Source organism: Mobula birostris, chromosome 9, assembly GCF_030028105.1.
Source record: "Mobula birostris isolate sMobBir1 chromosome 9, sMobBir1.hap1, whole genome shotgun sequence".
NCBI classification, from domain to species: domain Eukaryota; kingdom Metazoa; phylum Chordata; class Chondrichthyes; order Myliobatiformes; family Myliobatidae; genus Mobula; species Mobula birostris.
Genome location: NC_092378.1, coordinates 41,471,650 through 41,492,584, shown reverse-complemented (window position 1 = coordinate 41,492,584; position 20,935 = coordinate 41,471,650). Strand labels below are relative to the sequence as shown.

The 20,935-nt window shown below is 41.1% G+C and overlaps 1 protein-coding gene across 3 annotated transcripts in view; it reads left to right on the top strand.

Annotated features, from left to right (window-relative positions):
- The window catches only part of pot1 (protection of telomeres 1 homolog), a 349,938-nt gene that overhangs the window by 101,456 nt on the left and 227,547 nt on the right, over positions 1 to 20,935 (top strand). For all 3 annotated transcript variants that reach the window (XM_072267898.1, XM_072267896.1, XM_072267897.1), the window contains 2 exons: positions 8,285 to 8,382; positions 14,680 to 14,790. In XM_072267898.1, coding sequence (XP_072123999.1) covers positions 8,285 to 8,382; positions 14,680 to 14,790 — 209 coding nt within the window. The remainder of the gene's footprint in view (positions 1 to 8,284; positions 8,383 to 14,679; positions 14,791 to 20,935) is intronic.

Sequence of the window (20,935 nt, the reverse complement as noted above, 5' to 3'; positions counted from 1 at the left end):
TTGAGAATCTACCTGTTTTAAAAATGTTCTGCTTGCACTGCACTTTGAGGAACTGCATTCCAAACACACTCGGCCTCCAGGAGAAAATGTTTTGCCTCATTGCTCCCTTAAATGAGGCAGAACATTGTTTTTGAGCAGTGATTCCTACTGCCAGGTTTCCCCTCCTGGAGGCAGCTTCATAGCCATGTCCAAATTCATCCCGTTGAAGCACATCATTGACACGTCGTTTACAACCAAGTTCCCTCTCGCCCTTCCAAATTCTAGATACAAACAGAGTTTGTTCAACTTTTCACTATAAGATGAACCTTCCAGTTCAGTTATCATTCTCATGAACCAACCAGAATTGCTTCAGTTGAGAATACAAAGGGACAACAGTAATATTAGTATGCACAATACTCCATACGTTGCCTCATCCTCTATAAGTGAAGCAAAACCTGCTGCTTTGTGTTCAGTTCTCCTTGCAATCAATCATAACACTCTTTTGGCTTCACTAACTATTTGTTGTATTTCCATGATGTACAAAGGCTACCCAGATCCTTCTGCACCTCAGAATTCTGCACTGTCTCACCACTTAGATAATATTCCTCTTTATATTTTCCATGCCAGAGTGGACAGTTAGTTTGTCTTTGCACTTTATTTGATTTTTCATTTCATTTCTTTTCCTGCACTGCAGTTTTCTCCAGAATTGTATTCTGCATTCTATTTGCCCCTTTTGTGCTACATTTATATAACCATGGATAGCATGGAAGCAGAAAAAACTTACACTGTATCTCATTGTATGCAACAAAGATAGACTTATAACTAATTTCATATTTTCTACATTATACCGAATTTGACTGATCTTCCTCGGGTAAACCGCATAATGCCTTTCTTACAGCTTTATTCCTGCCTGTATTTTTATGTTCAGCTAATATGGCACCCTGGGTGGCCTAGTGGAGGTGCGCCTCTACCAAAGGAGGTGTAAGGCGTTCCTTTCCTCCGTTAATGTGCAGCTCACCCCCGGGCAAGGTGTAGCACCTGTTTAGCCCCCCGATTGGGGCCATGTGAAGCCATGGGAGCAGGTGGTGAATATAGCAAGTCTTGAGTATGCGCCAGGCAGACTATCTCTGAAGAGTATTGATAGTGGCTGGTGTCACTTGTTTTGTAAAAACACTGCCCAGAAAAAGGTAATGGCAAACCACTTCTGTGGAAAAAATTGCCAGGATCAGTCAAGGCCATGGAAAGACCATGATCACCCATGTGATATGGTATAGCACATAATGAAATGAATGAACATAGCAACCATTCCATTCAAGTCACTTAGATAAACTGCAGAACAATGAGGTCCCAGCACCAATCGTTAAGGTGTGCCACACGTTACATTTCCCAACAAAGAAAAAGACTAGTTTACCCCTACTTTGTTTCTTGTAGACCAATCATCTACCCACTCCACTGCATACTATACTGTGAGGTTTGTCTTCCACAAAAACCCTTCATGCCTCAACTTGTCAAATGGCTTCTGGAAATGAAGGTTTGTACGTCCACTTGATGAACTTTATCTACTGAACATGATTCACAGCTGTTGTGCTTCTCTCTCTTCAGACCAGTTTTCATAATTATTTCATTTGAATTGTAAAGGGCAGAAGAGATCATTCAATCCATTCAGCTTAAGCTTGCTTGATGGAAATGCAGTCCAGCTTGTTCCACTCGCCTAGTCCCCATCCAACTTTATTTTCTTTCAAATATGTATGACCCTCCATCCCGAAGTTTGCTAGTGATCCATATCCACTCTCCATCACATGGACTACTGGGGATCAAACCACTTGTTCCAAAAATGTTTTGCTTCATTTCTTCCCTCTGCTTTTGCCAAACATTTTGTCTGTGTCCTCCGGTTGCTAATCCTTCAGCCTCTGGAACTCATTTCTCTTTATCTACTCAATTTAAGCCCCTGATTTCAGGAAACTGTACCGTAAAGTTGCTGAGGATGCAGTCGCAGGTTCTCAAGACGACTTTATTAACACTAAATCTCACCACTGCAACTATTTCAGTCCGTCCGTTTCAAAATATGCCCAGAATGTGTGTCCTGGACTGAACAGATGTTTATAAATGATTAGGATAATTCCTTGGCTGTGTTACGCTTGTATTTTTATGAAGCCCTGTTTAAGATTGTGCTGGTTATATTGAACAGGCCCTCATTTTGTTCAGTCAAAGTCTGTCTGTGTACTGTTCTGCATGAATTTCATCTGTCTTGTGTCTTCCTTCACTGCTCTCATTCTTCCAACCTGTCCATGTCATGTGACTATGCATGCAAGTTAACATTTTGTGACCATTACATGGGATTAATAAGAGAAATAAAGTGTGGAAAAATATACATCTCAGCTCTGCACTTGGCACCACGAAGTGGGGCAGCAGAGATGACTGTGGGGAAGATGTAAAGGGAAGCTGCTTTCAAAATAATATATTTATACAACAGTCTGTTGGAATTTGAATACACTGTCTTTAAACTCATCAGGTGAATAGTGGCTGAAACTTTAATGATCAGATCGATAATTATTAGAACAGATTTATAGACGACACCGGCAGAAAGGGTAGCAAGTACTTTTCCTCTGTTTTCTTTCTTGGAATTGGTTTATTATTGTCACGTTTACCGAGATACAGTGAAAAGCTTGTCTTGATATTGTTCGTGCAGATCAGATTGTGATACAGTCCATTGAGGTAGAACAAGGTAAAGCAATAACAATGCAGAATAAAGTGTAACAGCTACAGATAAAGTGCATTGCGAGTAAACAAAAAGGTACAAGGTTATAACATGGTAGATTGTGTGGTCAAGAGTATAAATTATTGCTCTAGGGAACCATTTAATAGTCTTATAAATAACAGTGTAAAAGTAGTTACGGAGCCTTGTATATGAGCTTTCAAGCTTCTGTATCTTATCTTTCTATTCAAAATAAAAGTCATTTGGTTCTATTGGGTCACACAAGTGAGGCTGGTCTACCTTTATCAATTTTCCTGCCAACCTTGATCATGTGACGTCATTAATCAAAAGAATAGTTTTATCATTTTAGCATGCCCCTGGAATTTAAAAGTATGAAGACATGAACTTTAGTTAAGAAAAATCAAAAAGGCAGATTATTAGTTAAGTAGAGAGAGTGACAGTGAAAGAAGTGTAGACCGTACCAGGTGTTTTTGTGCATGAATTACAACATATTTTTTAAAAAGCAGACAGGCCCAACAAGTCGTTAAGAGGGCAAATGGCAATTTTGTCTTCCATGCAAAGTTTTTAAGATAGGCAGGTATGCTTGCAGTTGTGCTAGTGAGGCCTTGCCTGGAGTACAGTGCCCAGTTATACTAAAGTCACCTCCTTTTAAAAAAAATAGTAACGTTAGAGGCAGAAACAAAGGAGACTCCGCAAGTTAATTCCCAGAATGAAAGGGTTGTCAGAATCAGATTTATTATCACTGATATATGACACGAAATGAGTTGTTTTGCAGCAGTAGTGCAATGCAGACATTAAAAATCTGTAAATTACATAAATAAAGGTGGCAGAACAAAAGGAATAATAAGGTAGTCATCATGGATTCATGGACCATTCGGAAATCTGAAGGTAGAGGGGAAGATGATATTCCTAAATTGTCGAGTATGGGATATCAGGCTCCTGTGCTTCCCCCCTGATAGTTGTAACAACAAGAGGGCAGGAGGCCGTCTTCTTGAGGCAGCAGCTCTTGAACTCTGTGCTTGGGCGTTTGTTCCTGTAATGGAGCTAGCTAAGTACCCAGTCAATCTGGGTTGGCAATAACATTCTGCCTCATTCTTCATCAGCACTGGTACACCGCAAGGTTGTGTGTTTAGCCCCCTGCTCCACTCACTTTGCATTTATGACTGTGTGGCTATGCATAGCTGCAATGCCATGTTCAGGTCTGCTGACGACATCACTGTCGTAGGCCGAATCAAAGGTGATGACGAATCAGCATATGGGAAGGAGACTGGAAATAGTGGAACATACTTGAAGGACTTGAAAAGCCTGATGGCCTACTCCTGATCCTATTTTCTAGTGATCTCTGTTAAACAGAATATGATCTGGTTACCTCATTTAATCAGTTATGCCACTTTGATCTAATCATTAGGGAAGGCCATCTGTGTTTGTCTATTTGTTGCTAATTGCCAATTCAACTCATTTTCAAAGCAGAATATTTCACTAAAACTCTGGCTTGTTCAGTTAGAGAACATGTTATTTATGTACACAGTGCTCAGCCTCGCCATTGGTTCAGCTTGGCCTTGGAACTGGGATTTCTGTGATTAGGTATATTGTGTTGTCTCCTGTGTAACATGACTTATCTTTCAGAACTGTTCACAAAAGCTGTTCAGTTGTGTCCAGCTGCAGATTTTTTTTTTGTTTGAGCCACTGACTTAACTTCGTAAATCGGAGTCCTGACAGATCACCAGTAGATGCATTTCATTGGTCCTTCATTCAACTCTGGAACATCTGGACAGTGATGATACAAGCATCAAGCTGCTCTTCATTGACAGCTCAGCATTCAGCACCATAATGTCCATGAAACTCATCAGTAAGCTCCAAGAGCTGGACTTCAATACCCCTCTATGCAACTGGATCCTCAATTTCCTCACTTGCAGATCCCAGTCAGTATTGATTGGCAACAACATCTCCCCCACGTTCACTATTCGCACTGGTGCAACACAAGGCTGTGTACTTACCCCTGCTCCATTCACTTTATTCCTATGATTGTGTGGCAAAGTACAGCTCCAATGCTGTATTTACTAGAAGTTGACGACACCATTGTTGTTGGCCAAATCAAAGGTAGTGACAAATCCCTGTATAGGCGAGGGATTGAAAATGTGTCTAGTGCCACAACATCCTCTCACTCAACATCAACAAAACCAATCGATGACAGCAGGTAGAAGCTGGAGGTCTGTGAGCCAGTCCTCATTAAGGGATCAGAGATGGAGAGTCAGTAAGTTTAAATTTCTTGTCTCTGTCCTGGGACCAGCGCTTAAATGCCAACACAAAGAAGACACAATAGTGCCTCTACTTTCTTAGTAGTTTGTGTAGATTTGGCATGTCACCAAAAAGTTTGACAAACCTGTATTGATGCACGGTGGAGTGTATCCTAACTGTTGATTAGGGCCTGTTATGGAAATACCAATGCCCAAGAATGGAAAAGCCTACAGAACTCCCCACAATTGACTACATTTACAAGGAGCACTTCTACTAGAAAGCAACATCCAGAGTCAAAGATCCCCTCCATCCAAGCCATGCCATCTTCTTGCTACTGCCATTGGGCAGGAAGTACAGAAGCTTTAAGTCCCACACCACCAGGAGAGGAACAGTAATTTCCCTATAACCACCATGCTCCCGAACCGGTGTGGATAACTTCACTCCCCACAACTCTGAACTGATACCATAACCTACAGACTCACTTATAGGGACTCCTTTACACCTCATCTTCTCAGTAGTTTCTTTGTTTATTTGCACAATATGTCTTCATTTGCACATTGATTGTTTTTACTCTTTGTCTATGTATAGTTTTTCATAAGTTCTATTGCATTTATTTGTTTTCCTGTAAATGCCTGCAAGAAAATTACACAAGGTAGTATGTAGTAACATATACGTACTTTGATTAAAGAAAAATTACTTTGTCTTTGACTTTTGCCTTCTATAGCTAATTTTTAGTAACTATTGTCATAGTACTGGCTTGTAAATCCATTCTGATTGGTGTTTTTGATTATACTTGTTTTAATTATCTCACATGCTAACCAGTTAGGTTAAAATAGATCCTAAAAGTATTGACTAACTTGTAAACTAAATACTTTGCAGGTTAAATCACTGCCTTATACCCTGGCAGCCTGTAGATGTGAAGTGTTTTCACAGGCTAGTGTTTATCCACGAGAGGACAATTTATTTACTTAGAGGTACAGCACGGATTAGCCCTTCCAGCTCGATGAATCGCACTGTCCAGCAATACTATTTAACCCTAGGACCCCAGGACAATTTACAATGAGCAATTAACCTACTAACCAGTACGTCTTTGGACTGTGGATGGAAACCAGAGCACATGGAGGAAACCCACACGCTCATGGGAGGGATGAGAAGCTTCTTGGACACGGCGTTGGACCTGAACTCCGAATTTCCCATCTCGCCATGTAGTGGCTTTGCACATCAATTTGCTGAACCAGTTCATGTGAAACTATTGACGCTGCGATAACGTTAAAGGAAAAAAACATGTTAATCAGTTACCATTTAGCTCATTTTGAAGTGAAGCGTTGCTGCAGATTTGAGGTGGATTGGTGGTTGAAAGCTGAGCTGCAGTCTGGAAGCTAACCCTAAGCTCCCTGTTTGAAATCATAGGAAGGAGACGACCCCTGGCTAGGCTTGGATGGGTTGCGTTTGGCAATCTTTATCCTAATAAACATCACCGGAATCTGTGCTGTCTATCTTGATGGGGAGGGTAGTACAACAAACTATTTGAGTTTTGATAACTGTTGCTTTAATACTAATGTACATTATAGAGGTGTGGAGTCATACAGCATGGGATCAGGCCTTCCAGCCCAACTCATCCATGCTGCCCTTGTTGCCCAGTGAATCTGATATGCCTACATTTGCCCCAAAGCCCTCTGTACCTCTCCTAGCCATGTATTTACAGCTTCTAGATGGCTGTTAAACATTGATAATGTGGCTGCTTCCACTGCTATTTCCGGCAGCCCTTTCCAGATATGCACCACTCTGTGTGAAGCAGCTGCCTCTGATGTCCCTTTTAAATCTCTCGCCCCTGATCTTAAACCTGTTTTTAGTACCCCCTGTCTGGGAAAACGATGATATGTTGCTTCCTAAAATGCTTCATCTCTCTGTTGTTGGGATTAAATTCCATTTACGACTGCCCTGTCCAACTTTCCATCTGATTGGTAGCTTGCTTTTCTTACTAACTGCAACACCAATTATCACATCACTTGCATACAAAAGGTGGCAATTCACTCACCAGGTCTATGCCAGCTCCCATTATCCTGATCAAAATAAATCTAAACCTATGGCTGCAAGTGTTCAGCATCTGTGCCAGGTCTAAATTTCAACCTCAGTTTCCATATATTTCAGTAACTAGCCAAACTGCTTATAGTCAAACAAAATAACAATATATACTAAATCTTGCCAAGTCGTCAATTACATATCAGCTGGAGTATTGAATTCAATGCTGTGTATCATATCAGCGAGAATGCTATAGCTTTGGAAGAGTTTAGAAAGTTATTAGAATGGAACCAAGGCAAACAGTAGTGACTGGAAAAGATGGGTCTGCTTTTCCAAGTAAAGGTTAAGGAAAAATTGCTCGGGAGGTGTTAAAATTCATGATGAGGTCAATGGAGTAAATGAAATGCTTTTTTAAAAAATGATAGAAACATTGTAAGAAGGTTAAACAAATTTTATAGTAATTAGGAAAAGTGTCAGATAAAATTTATTTGGACAGGAATATGGGGAAAAATGAGATTATTATTTTTGGCAGGAAAAGTAAAAGTATGATCAAATGATGAGACAGTAATGTAGTTGTGAAAACTCATGGTGTTTTGGCCCATTGCAAACATAGTGAGATTATGCTTCAGTTATATAGGTATCCATTAGGTCTGGACTAATAAGGAACATTGGGTTCCTTATTAAGGAAAATGGTTAAACAGACCACAAGAACAGTAGAGCACAAGAACTAACTCTTTGTCCTACGATCTTGTGCCAAATTAATTAAACTAGTTGTTGAATGTCTTAACTAATCCCTTCTGTCTATATCTCTCCATTCTCTGCACATTCATGTGTACCTACGAGCCCCTGAAATGTTACTACTGTATTTACCTCCTCCTCCACTCCTGGCATTGCATTCCAGGCACCCGCTACTCTCACTGTGTACAAAACTTGTCCTGCACATCCACTTTGAATTTGCACCCTTTCACTTTAAATGCATGCCTTCTAGTATTAGATATTTCAACCCTGGGAAAAATATACCAGCAGTCTACTATATCCATATCTCTTATAAACTTCTCTCTAGTCTCCCTTTAATGTCCAAAACTTGACTGAGTTATGCTTATTCCCCTCCATAGGTGCAGCCGGGCTTTCTGAGATCCTCCAGCATTTTTTTGTGATCTATATAAAGCAGGTTTATATTTTTATCTGGAGTGGAAATTGCAAAGGCTCTCTACTTTGATTTTGTGAATGTCTTTACAGTTAAAAATAAAGGTGTCAGCGTGCGTTTTGCTTTGGAATCTCCGGCCTACACTGCAATATAATGTAACTGTAATTTCCTGTTCTTCTTAGAGTCAACTTTGCAGCCGTCAACAGCCAGCCAAGCTTCAATCAACACCTTTATATTTGGAAAGTTGGTGGGAGACTGTGATAGCATTCTTAAACAAGGGGTAAAGTATTTAACTTAACACGTCAACTGAGAGTTTAAAGATTTTGGGAAAGATTTATCAAAGAAAAACATGGTTTATGCGTATTCCGCTAGATGATTTTACAGAATGATTTGTTGAAATATAAGTTAGAAAAGACACTAACTTGGAGAAAAGATGTCCATGCTAAGGAACATAACCAGATTCTACATCTTCTGCATAACAAGGTCACCCTATATAGATGATTGGTGTTTTTGGGAGAAAGTATAATAATCAGGAGCCGTTACTATTAAACTAGTCATTGGGATCAATAGGAAATTGGGGAGAAAGTGGACAAATTGCAGTTTTTGGAGATCTGAAATAAAACAAAGTGATGGAAATACACGGCTGGTCAGGCCACATCTGTGGGAAGAGAATTGGAGTTAATGTTTCAAGTTGAATTGAGGAGGAGCTTTCATATTGCTCTCCTGGTAAAGAATTTAGAACTTGCTACAATGAGGAAAAACTGAGGGGGTAGTATGGATGTATTTAATGGGAAGCTATCTAAATGAAAGGGGATGGAATTGTTTCTTTGTTGATGCAGGTGGTAGAGCACGAGTAGAGACATCTACCTTTGGACCGAGTCACCTGTTTCTCTGTTGTAAGTTCATTATCGTTCCATGTAAATCAAGAAGTCATAGTGATTGGGGCTGGAGATTTCTATGGAGCATAGAACGAGTGCATAACAGACCTGTCACATTCCACTCATGAAGAATAAGATCCATGCTAATTATGTGATCCTGCAAGCAAGTTTCAGTTCTCTCTAACTTATCTAGTTAGTAACTTGTCTCCTTCTGATTATAAATCCATGCCTCTCTTTGCAGCTTTACTTTCCCCTCTCGCTCTTCACGTCCCACTGCAACCTCCCAGCCCAATTCTGTTCTAATTTATGAGAGAAAAGCCAGTTGTCAATGGGGGTAAATGTCAGAGAGAGAAATTCTACACTGTTAAGCTCCTACAGCAGCATGAGAACTCTGTGGTTTACTGTGGGAGCTTTCTCTCCCCTTCTATGTTTAAATTAAACCCTGGCTGAGAAAACATTACTAAATCCACTGCATTGTACCACTAGATGATAGGTGTTCACTGAACCGTTCCTGCTATAAATTCTTCAGAAACTTGGTTCAGAACCTCAGTTGCTCAAGAATTAATGAGGTGATTACGTTGCGAAGTAGAATTTGAGTGATGTTAGACCTGGATCTGAGAATCCCGCTGATTCTATTCTCCGAAGAATTTGATGGGGAAGATCAAGGAATGCTTTTGTTTGGCTCATAAAGGAAAAGCTAAATTCATCAGCAGGTTTTAGCAATGCAGGAACTGTAAGTATTTTTCTTGAGCTCAGGGAGGAGGCCAAGAATATTGGTTAGATAAAGGAGGGCTTAAATTAAAACCATGGATGGGTATAAACTGTTGGTAAATTTGGAAAAAAATGAACACATATTTGCTCATCTCAGTGTTATGGTTTGAAGACATCGACAATTTTGTGGCTTAGAGAACTGGATAAATGTTAAGGGTTAGTAGCAGTCTCCTTTCTGAAATGCTCACTCAAGGGCAGCAGTTAGAAATACAAGAGGGATATCTCGCTGATGGGTGAAGAGCAAATGTTTATAGAGGACAGGAAGTCAAGTGCTGGACTGTGCAATGTAAGAGCCATTCTATCTCTGGGGTTAGATCACTGTTGCCAAGGACCACACTCAGAAGCTAAGCACACTGCATGGAAATCATGGTGTCACTCCGTCTGCATCTGGCATCTAAACAAAGACAGCAGAGGAAGGTATCTGCTTTTAAGTCCATTGTATACTTACTGCATTAGTCAGTGTTCACCTGCAGAGGATGGATTTTAATTTACCTGTTTGAAGGGTGACATGTTTTTCCTTTACTGTAATTTTCCCCTCACTCCACCTTTAATTGTTAAAGAAAATGTTAGATGATTGGTGCTTTCTGAAAATTACCGGTGAGTTATATTCTGTGTGTGTGAATGTGCAGCTTTCTAAGAACCCTTCAAGTTGAAGTGATCATTGATGCTTCATTATGAATGTTACCTTACTCAGCATGGGATCTTCCCCACATTTCCATAAATCAGATCACAGTGACTGTTCCTTGCCGCAGTTGAAGCCAATTGATCTATTGGGGGAAGTTGGTGACTTGCCAGGCCTTGGCTGGGAATATGAGATTGCTGAACCTGCTTTTGATACCTGATACACTGGTGAGAACCTCAACTGGGCTTCTCAACCCAGATGGCATTCCAGCTATCATTGAAAGTGTGGATGAAGGTTTTGGCCCAGAACATTGACCCCTCCACTGATGCTGCATAGACCCACTGAGTTCCTTCTGTTGTTCCAGATTCCAATATCTTCAATCTCTGTATCTCCATTAATCTTGGTTGTATTGCCATTCACAGAAAAAGCCTGCTGACTTCCACCTGAACCTTTTGAGTTGGAGTGTCAGCAAGTGATGAGTTGTGGCAGAATCAATCAAAGAGCAGGAACAAGGAAATTCAAACTCTCTTGAGAGTGCACAGCGATTAATTGCATTTTCTAGGCAATTTGCTTGACTGCATAAGTCCCACCAGTGATGTGAGACGTATCGACTGGTGTTATTGGTGGTTTTTCAATTCTGCAGTGCTTGCCTGATTGTTCAGAGGAAACCCAATTCAGTCTGTGATGAGAATGTATCATTCATCTCAGATCCACATCCAGGATCTTCCCTTCTAGAATGTGTTTACTTTCCTACAGCAACAAAATTCCATGGAGTCACAGTAATAGATGTTCAAGCAACAATGTAGGGTCTCGTCCCAAAACGCAAATTGCCTCTTCCCCTCCACAGATGCTGCTCAACCTGGGGAGTTTCTCCAGAAGTTCGTCTTTTTTACTTCAGATTCCAGCTTTTGCTGTCTCCTGTGTCCGCAGAGCAAGGGAATATGGGCCAAAGGGCCTGAGTCTGTACTGCTCAAGCACTTATGAACGTTAGTACCAAACATAGAGCTTTTCTCCCCCCAGATTCCCAACAACTCCCCTCAGATTCCACCACTCACACTAGAAACTAATTTACAGTGGCCAGCTGCACTCTCTGGGATGTGGAAAGAAACCAGAGCATTGGGAGGGAAACCACACCATCACGGGGAGAATGGTCGAACTCCGTCCGGGCAGCACCGGATTCAGGCCGGAACCCGGGTCTCTGGTGCTGTGAGGCAGTGATCTGTAGCTGCGCCATTTTGATCCTCCATTGAACTGATCCTCGAAAAGTACATTGTTGGCGAAGTCCAAAGCAGCACACACAAAATGCTTGAGGAACTCAGCAGGCCAGGCAGCATATGTGGAAATGAACAAGCAGTTGAGGTTTCAGGCCGAGACCCTTTTTCGAGGGATCTCTACCACATTTTGCTAACCTACCAGTCATGTGTGTACACTCACTGAAGGAATTAGTAATATCTAAATGAGCAGTCTCTGAATATTGAGTGGAATTGTTGTTTTAATACATTAGTGTTAACAGCACCTGTGCTGTGTTAAGTATCTGTCTCACATTTAATTTCATGAATGAAAACACTTCGACTGTTTACACTCTGTTTTACATAGTGTCAAGGGAACATCAGTGTTAGATGAAAATCAAAAGAATTGCAGATGTTGGAAATCTGAAGTAAAAGCTGGAAATACTCAACAGGTCAGGCTGTATCTGTTGGAAGAAAACAGATAATAATTTGGGATAACACTATTTCCCTCTCCTTCCACAGATGAGTTTCTAGCAATTTATGTTTTTTTATTAATGTTAAAAGTTTGCTTTTGTGATATATGTGCATGGGCACTTTAGTTCTAGTTCTTACTTCTGTGTTTCTTAAAGGCTTGTAAAAAGCTGCAGTTTAGAGTAGCAATTTTTTGGTCTCAATTTCCCAACTGTCATTTATTTTGATTCTAACTTGTTGGGGAAAATTGATAAAATAGGCTTTGTTTTTTTTTTATTTCAGACTAAAAAGGAAGCAGAGTGAACTGAAGGAGGAGATGAAGGCTGTGTAGGAATTTGAGAGGGTAGACATGAAGACGTCTCCACAGAGGTTAAATCAGGACAAAGTTGTGGTTCTGGATGTGCTGGAGGGAGTGCAGAGGAAGTTCAGGCCTGAATGCTGACTTGAGTGCAGGTCTTTAACAATGTGGGGTAATGGTAATTGTGGTGCTTGTATCCCCTGGAGAGATTCATGGCAGAGGTATATAAAATTAAAAAATTGCTGGAATTATTAAATACAAGAGGGCATGGGGTAAAGATAAGAGGAAGGAGTTTTAAAGGAGATTTGAGGGGGAAAGCTTTTTTTTACAGAGAGTGGCTACGGGTTGATGTGATGGAATCAGATACAATCACTGCATTTCAACAGGAATGGATAAGACATAAAAAGATCTGGATCTTGTGTGAGTAGGGTGAGCAGGACTGGTGTGGACTTGGAGGGCTGAAGAGCCCGCTTCTCTGCTACCTACCCTATGACTCTCTGTGAACTAAGGGCCTAAAGTTATAAGCTAATTGCAAATTAAACCAGATTGCTGGAGCAATTCCTTATCTAGAGAGTGGTTTGAATATTAGAGTGGTACGTATCTGTTCATACTCCTTCCAAGTTGTCCCAGAAACTCCAGCCTTTACCGTTCTGCCGTCATCTCTGTTAATGTTCCCTTCCAATCAACTTTGGCCAGCTGCTCTATCATGCCTCTAATTCCTTTTCCTCCACTGCAAAACTGAGACACCTGACTTTGGCTCCTGCCTCTCAAACTGCAGGATGAATTCTATCATATTATGATCACTGTCTCCTAAGGGTTCTTTTCCCTTATCCTCCCTATCAAATCTGGCCTACTACACAACACCAAATCCAGAATGCCATTCCCCTAGTGGGCTTAATCACAAGCTGCGCTAAAAAGCCATCTCATAGACATTCTACAAGTTTCTTCTCTTGGGATCCACTACCAATCTGATTTTCCCAACCTACTGGCATATTGAAATCTCCCATGACCATGGTAATATCTGTCCTTTTTACATGCCTTTTTCATCACCCGTTGTAATTTATATCCCACATCCTGGCTACTCTTCAGAGGCCTGTATGTAACTCCCATCAGGGTCTTTTTACTCTTGCTGTTTCTTTATTCTATGCATAAGGATTTTACATCTTCCGATCCCATGTCATCTCTTTCTAAGGACTTGATTGCACTTTTTAACAACAGTACCACCCCACCCCCTCTGCCTACCTGCTTGTCCTTTTCAGACTATCTGTATTTTTGCATGGTATGTTCCCAGCTATGATCTTCTTTCAGCCATGACTCAGTGATGTTCCCAATGTCTTACCTACCAATCTCTAACTGTGCTACAAGATGATCTACCTTATCCCATGTACTGTGTGCATTCAAATATAACATCTGAAGTCCTGTATTCATCTCCCATTTCGATTTTTGCTCCCGTACACATCAACTCATCCCACTAACTGTGATTTTGCCCATCATCTGCCTGTCCTTCCTCACAATCTCACTGCACACTGCTCTGACTTGTTTTCCGACTGCCCTATCCTCAGCCCTATCACTTTAGTTCCCAACCACCTACCAAATTAGTTTAAACCCTCTAAAACAGCTCCAGCAAATCTGCCTGTAAAGATACTGGCCCCTCGGGTTCAGGTGTAACCTACCCTTTTTGTACAGGTCATACCTTCCCCAGAAGGGATCCTAATGATCCAAAAATCTGAAACCCTGCCCCCTGCACCACTTCCTCAGCAACTCATTCATCTGTATTATCATCCCATTCATACTCTGACCAGCACGTGTTACTGGAAGAAACCCAGGCAATACAACTCGAAGGTCCTGCTCTTCAGCTGTAGTTGATATGAGCAACTGAGCTGAATGTTAGAGATTAATTAGCGACAACTGTATAAGGGCACAAGAGAGGAAGGAAGAGAAATACTGTATGTGGTAATGGATTTAAATTGTTGGGAGGAGACTTGGGATGAAGGGGCTGTTTCTTTCCTGTCTGAACTTGGTAATATCCAATTATCTTAAGGAAAAAACTTTCACAATGGTATATTTTTTGAGGGTGGTGGCAGCAGGTGAATCAGTAAATTGAAATGCAATGTATTGGAGAAAATAAAACTTAAAACTTTCTTCTGAAAGTGGATTGCTTCAGAAGTATTTCACAATATTTTCCCCAAATTGTATTTTGTTTACACTTGAATTTCATCATTTAAGAAAGTGATCGATATATTCCAATACACCCTTCTTTCTCTAAATTGTAATGATTTCTTCTGTTTCTCTTCCATTGTCTCTTTAGGACACGGTGGTGCTCAGGAATTTCCAAGTTAGTGAGTCCTCAAGTGCCAATAAGGATGGAAGGCATGCTTTTCAGCTCGAACTTTCAGATGAAGCAGGAGCCACTGTGTTTGTATGTTAAACTAACTAAAGTCTTTTGTGTACTTTTAGAAAGCTCGAAGTAAATTTATTATCAAAGTAAATATGTATCACCATATGCAATTCTGGAATTCATTATCTTGCGGGCAAACGCAGTAAATCCATAAAATAATAACCATACCGGGATCAATGAAAGACTGCACCATTTTGGGGATTCAACCAGTGTTCAAGAAAATAATAAACTGTGCAAATACAACAAAAAAGAAATAATAATAATAAATAAGCAATAAGTATTGAGAACATGAGGTGAAGAGTCCTTGAGGTTATGGAACCTATGAAAGTGAGTCCATAGGTTGTGGGAACGTTTCAGTGATGGGGTGAGTGAAGTTATCCTTTTTTGGTTCAAGAGCCTGATGATTGAGATGTAAAAACTGTTCCTGCACCTGGTGGTCTGAATTCTGAGGCTCCTGTACCTCCTTCCTGATGGCAGCATACCTGATGGTTAGGGCAATCGAAATAGTGGTGAAAGTGATAGCAATAGCTAGCAGTCAAGGTCACTGAGGTAGGAGATGTTTACTCTAAACCTAAACAAATGCATATTAAAAATATGTGTTTGCTGAGAAGCATGATGGCAGGCAAATGATTCTTGACATCTTCCCTAGAGCTTTAGCGGCAGACCAATCAACTCGAAGAGAGGGAAAAGAGTTTAAGAAAGGAGTGTTTCGCAGGGCTCGGTGCATTAGAATAGTGGGTATGACTGCGAGGTCAGTTTTCGGTTCTGGGTGTCAGATGTGGGATGTCCAGGAGACTTCCAGTCTCCCGGATGGCCACATCTGCACCAGGTGCATCGAGATGCAGTTCCTTAGAGACTGAGTTAGGGAAATTGAGCTGCAGCTTGATGACCTTCGGCTTGTTAGGGAGAGCGAGGAGGTGATAGACAGAAGCTACAGGCAGGTAGTCACCCCGGGGTCACAGGAGACAGATAAGAGGGTGATCGTCAGGAGAAGGAAGGGAAGGTGTCAAGTAGTGGAGAGCACTCCTGTGGCTGTCCCCTTTAACAATAAGTACTCCACACTTTGAGTGCTATTCAGCCATAGTTGATATAATAACCTCGATGTGTCAGGAGCAGGTATGGCTGCTGAGTGTGCCAGGCTTTAGATGTTTCAAAAAGAACAGTGCAGGAGGCAAGAGAGGTGGGGGTGTAGCATTGCTAATTAGGGATTGTATCATGGCTGCAGCAGAGGAGGAAGTCATGGAGGAATAGTCTACTGAGTCAGTGTGGGTGGAAGTCAGAAACAAGAAAGAGGCTAGTAACTCTACTGGATGTTTTTTTATAGACCCTCCAATAGTAACAGGGATATCAAGGAGCAGATAGGGAGGCAGATTCTGGAATGGTGCAATAATAATAGGGTTATTGTGATGGGAGATTTTAACTTTTCTAATATTGACTGGCATCTCCTCAGTGCAAGGAGTTTAGATGGGGTAGAGTTCATTAGGTGTGTTCAGGCAGGTTTCCTGATGCAATACATAGATAAGCCAACTAGAGGAGAGGCTAGACTTAATCTGGTATTGGGAAATGAACCTGGTCAGGTGTCAGATCTCATTGGGAGAGCATTTTGGAGGTAGTGACCACAACTCTCCTTCACCTTAGCGCTGGAGAGGGACAGGAGCAGACGATTTGGGAAAATATTTAATTGGGGTAGAGGGAAACAAGATGCTATTAAGCAGGAGCTTGGGAGCATAAATTAGGAGCAAGTCTTCCCAGGGAAATGCATGGCAGAAGTGTGGCAAATGTTCTGGGAACATTTGAACGGAGTTCTGCAAAGGTGTGTTCCATTGAGGCAGGGAAAGGATGGTAGGGTTAAAGAAAATGGTGTACACATTATGTAGAAAATGCAGTTAAGGAAAAAAGAAAAACTTACAAAAGGTTCACAAAACCAGGTACTGTTAGAGCTCTAGAAAATTACAAGGTTGCTAGGAGGGAGCTTGAGAATGGAATTAGGAGAGCCAGAAGGAGCCATGAGAACGCCTTGGTGAGCAGGATTAAAGAAAATCCCAAGGCATTCTACAGGTATGTGAAGAGCAAGAGGATGATCCGTGTGAGAATAGAACCAATCAGGTGCGATAGTGGAAACGTGTGCATGGGGTCAGAGGAAGTAGCGGAGGTACTTAATGAATACTTTGCTTCAGTATTCACCAGGGAAAAAGACCTTGGCAATTGTGGGGATGACTTACAGCGGACTGAAATGCTTGAGCATATAGACATTTAGAAAGAGGATGTGCTGGAGCTTTTGAAAAGCATTAAGTTAGATAAGTCACCAGGACCAGATGAAATATACCCCAGGCTACTGTGGAAAGTGAGGGATGAGATTGCTGCGCCTCTGGCAAAGATCTTTGCATCATCAATAGGGATGGGAGAAGTACCGGAGGATTGGAGGGTTGCAAATATTGTTCCTTTGTTCAAGAAAGGGAGTAGAGATAACCCAGGAAATTATAGACCAGTTAGTCTGACTTCAGTGGTGGGCAAGTTGTTGGAGAAGATCCTAAGAGGCAGGATTTATGAGCATTTGGAGAGACATAATCTGATTAAGCATAGTCAGCATGGTTTGGTAGAGGGCAAGTTGTGCCTTATGAGCCTGACTGAATTCTTTGAGGATGTAACAAAACACATTGATGAAAGTAGAGCAGTGGATGTAGTGTGTATGGATTCCGGTAAGGCATTTGATAAGGTTCTCCATCCAAGGTTCCTTCAGAAAGTAAGGAGGCATGGGTCCATAGAGACCTTGCTTTGTGGATCCAGAACTGGCTTGCCCACAGAAGGCCAAGGGTGGTTGTAGATGGTTCATATTCTGCATGGAGGTCGGTAACCAGTGGTGACGCAGGGATCTGTTCTGGCACCCTTCCTCCTTGTGATTTTTATAAATGACCTGGATGAAGAAGTAGAAGGGTAGGTTAGTAAGTTTGCTGATGACACAAAGGTTGGGGGTATTGTGGATAGTTTGGACGGTTGTTAGAGGTTACAGCAGGACATTGATAGGATGCAGAACTGGGCTGAGAAGTGGCAGATGGACTTCAAACCAGGTAAGTGTGAAGTGGTTCATTTTGGTAGGTCCAAACTGAAGACAGAATATAATATAAATGGTAAGACTCTTGGCAGTGTGCAGGATCTGAGATATCTTGGGGTCTGTGTCGATAGGACACTCAAAGCTGCTGCGTAGGTTGACATTGTTGCTAAGAAGGCGTATTTGTGTTGGCATTCGTTATAGGTGGGATTGAGTTCAAGAGCCGTGAGGTAATGTTACAGCTATATAAGACCTTGGTCAGAACCCACGGAGTACTGTATTTAGTTCTTGTCACCTCACTACAAGAAGGATGTGGAAACTATAGAAAGAGTGCCGAAGAGATTTACAAGGATGTTGTCTGGATTGGAGGGCGTACCTTCTAAGAATAGGTTGAGTGAATTTGGCCTTTTCTCCTTGCAGCGACGGAGGATGAGAGGTGACCTGATAGAGGTATATAAGATGATGAGGGACATTGATCGTGTGGATAGCCAGACGTTTTTTTCCAGGGCTGAAACGGCTAACACGAGGGGGCATAGTTTTAAGGTGCTTGGAAATAGGTACCGAGGGAATGTCAGGGGTAATTTTTTTACACAGAGGGGTGGAATGCACTGCCAGTGGCGGTGGTGGAAGTGGATACAATAGGGTCTTTTAAGAGCCTCTTAGATAGGTACATAGAAAGATAGAGGGCTATGCGCTAGGGAAATTCTAGGCAGTTTCTGGAGTAGGTTACATGATCGGCACAACATTGTGGGTCGAAAGGCCTGTAATGTGCTGTAGATTTCTATGTTCTATGTTTATAAGGAAATAAATACCAGCGAGATCAACATCCAGTGGTTTACAATCTTCTAAACTTACACGCTGGAGGAACTCAGCAGGTCAGGCAGCATCCGTGGAAATGATCAGTCAACGTTTCAGGCCAGAACCATTGGTCAGGACTGAAGAGGGAAGGGGCAGAGGCCCTATAAGGAAGGTAGGGGGAGGGTGGGAACGAGAAGGCTGGTAGGTTCCAGGTGAAAAACCAGTAAGGGGAAAGATAAAGGGATGGGGGAGGGGAAAGGCAGGAAAGGCAGGAAAGGTGACCCCTTTGACTCTAGCATCTACAGAGTATTTTGTGTTTACGATCTTTTGAACTTCTCTTCTTGCAGTGCCTATGTAGGACGTGCATCAGTGCTGACAAGTAGTAACATGAGACAGTAGCAACTCACACCTTTAAAAGAAAATTTGGAATAATCTTCAACAAAGATTTTAAAGATGCTGGAAATCCAGAGCGCACACACAAAATGTCGGAGTACTTAGCAGGTCAGGTCAAGAAGCATCTGTGGAGAGGAATAAAGAGACAATGTTTCTGGCTGAGACCTTCCATTAGGATCACCTCATGAGTCCTAATGAGGGGGCTTGGCCCCAAAAGTCGTCTCTTTATTCCTCTCCATAGATGCTGCCCAACCTGCTGACCCCCAGCATGTTGTGTGTGTTATCTTAGAATAGTCCTCAGATATTTCATTAGGCAGAAAGTGATAGAGTTTTGGGAAATACTTCAGATATGATACTCCGTCAGGATCTTAACCTCATTTATGTGACATTTATTTGCTTTGCTGCAGTCTTTTTTTATGGCTGAGCTGTGTAGATCCAGCTTGCAGTGTTTTGCATTGGCAGCAGAGGGGGCCATTTATGCCCTGAGACCTCAGTGGGAAGAATGTTTTCTCCTTGTGCTGGTTTTTGACAGTGAACCACCACAGGTATAGTACTCTTTTCCATCACGAGGTTATAATTATGACAGAATTGGTCCATTTCTGATAAATAATCTAAAATGTCTTTCAGTGGTCTGGTGCCGAATGTGTTCGTTTCCCCTGTGATTCCAGGGTTTATACCTCATTCTTTTCAGTTCCATTTATTGATCTCTTTCTGTGAAGGACCCTTTGAAGCCACTCTGACGTTTAACTTGCAATAATTGAACCTGTGTTCTTCTTGTCCAAGTCTATTCTTTTAATTTAATAGAATTTGACTTCTCCAAACTCTTAACAAACTTGGATGATTCTGCAAAGATGCCAGAACTATATATTCCAGCTTCTCTCAATGCTAGGTTTAACACTGAAGATCAACCTCATTGCTCTTCGCAAATTTCTCAGGGAAGCAAAATGCTGTGGATGCGGGAAATATGAAATAAAGATAGGAAATTTTGCCAATGCACAACAGGCTGAGTTAATAGCTTGCAAAATGTATTGTCCTAAGAAATTTCTCTCCATGCATGCTGTGTGACCTACTACGTGCTTCCAGAATTTTTCTTTTTATTTTTAATCTTTCCTTCCTCCTGATCAGGAGAATCACGTTAACATTTTCTATAGAAGCTCCAATAAATTTAATGCAAACATCTCTAATAGCAACAGTATGGCACTATTCAGCCCAGGGGCTGTAATTATTTTATTCTCACATTTGATGCATTTTTTTTTTACAAAGATATTTGTGAACAGTTTGTTACACTTAATCAATTTCCAAGCAAGTGTGCTCCCTTATATATCTGTACAATTTGTTCCCAGTTCACTGACTTGTAATTTATAAAATTGTCTATTTTATTGTTAAAGGAATTATAGAGCCCTTTAGCCCAATTTTTTTAAACCTGTCATATGTTCTTGTAATTTAGTCACCAGTATAGTAAATTAGTTTGCTAGAATTAAATATATGATAAAATATTGCTCAAGGGAATTACACTTATTCTCCTATTTTGTTCTCGCGGTGTGATTTATTCACATTGTGACAAATGAAGTGTGTTGTATCTGAATGACCTTGCACATTGTAGTTTAACTAGGTGGCAACTAGCTGTATTGATAAAAGGCAACTTTGTTTGGCAAGTTGCTTATTTGGCAAATCACTTTTTTTTGGTAAGAGGTGACTGGAACTAAGTGATCAAATCCATATTGAACCTTGAAGACTATGTGATGTTTTATCAATGGATAGTGTTAGGCATCTCATCATCTTTCTAAACTGAAAATATAGAATAGTAATCGCCAGAGGTACTTGTCTAATGTCATCTTTTTCTATAGCTTATGTTTTTTTTTTCTCCCATTCACATACCAACCATATAGATCTGAAGGAACATTTTTCAAGGATGAGACATTAGAC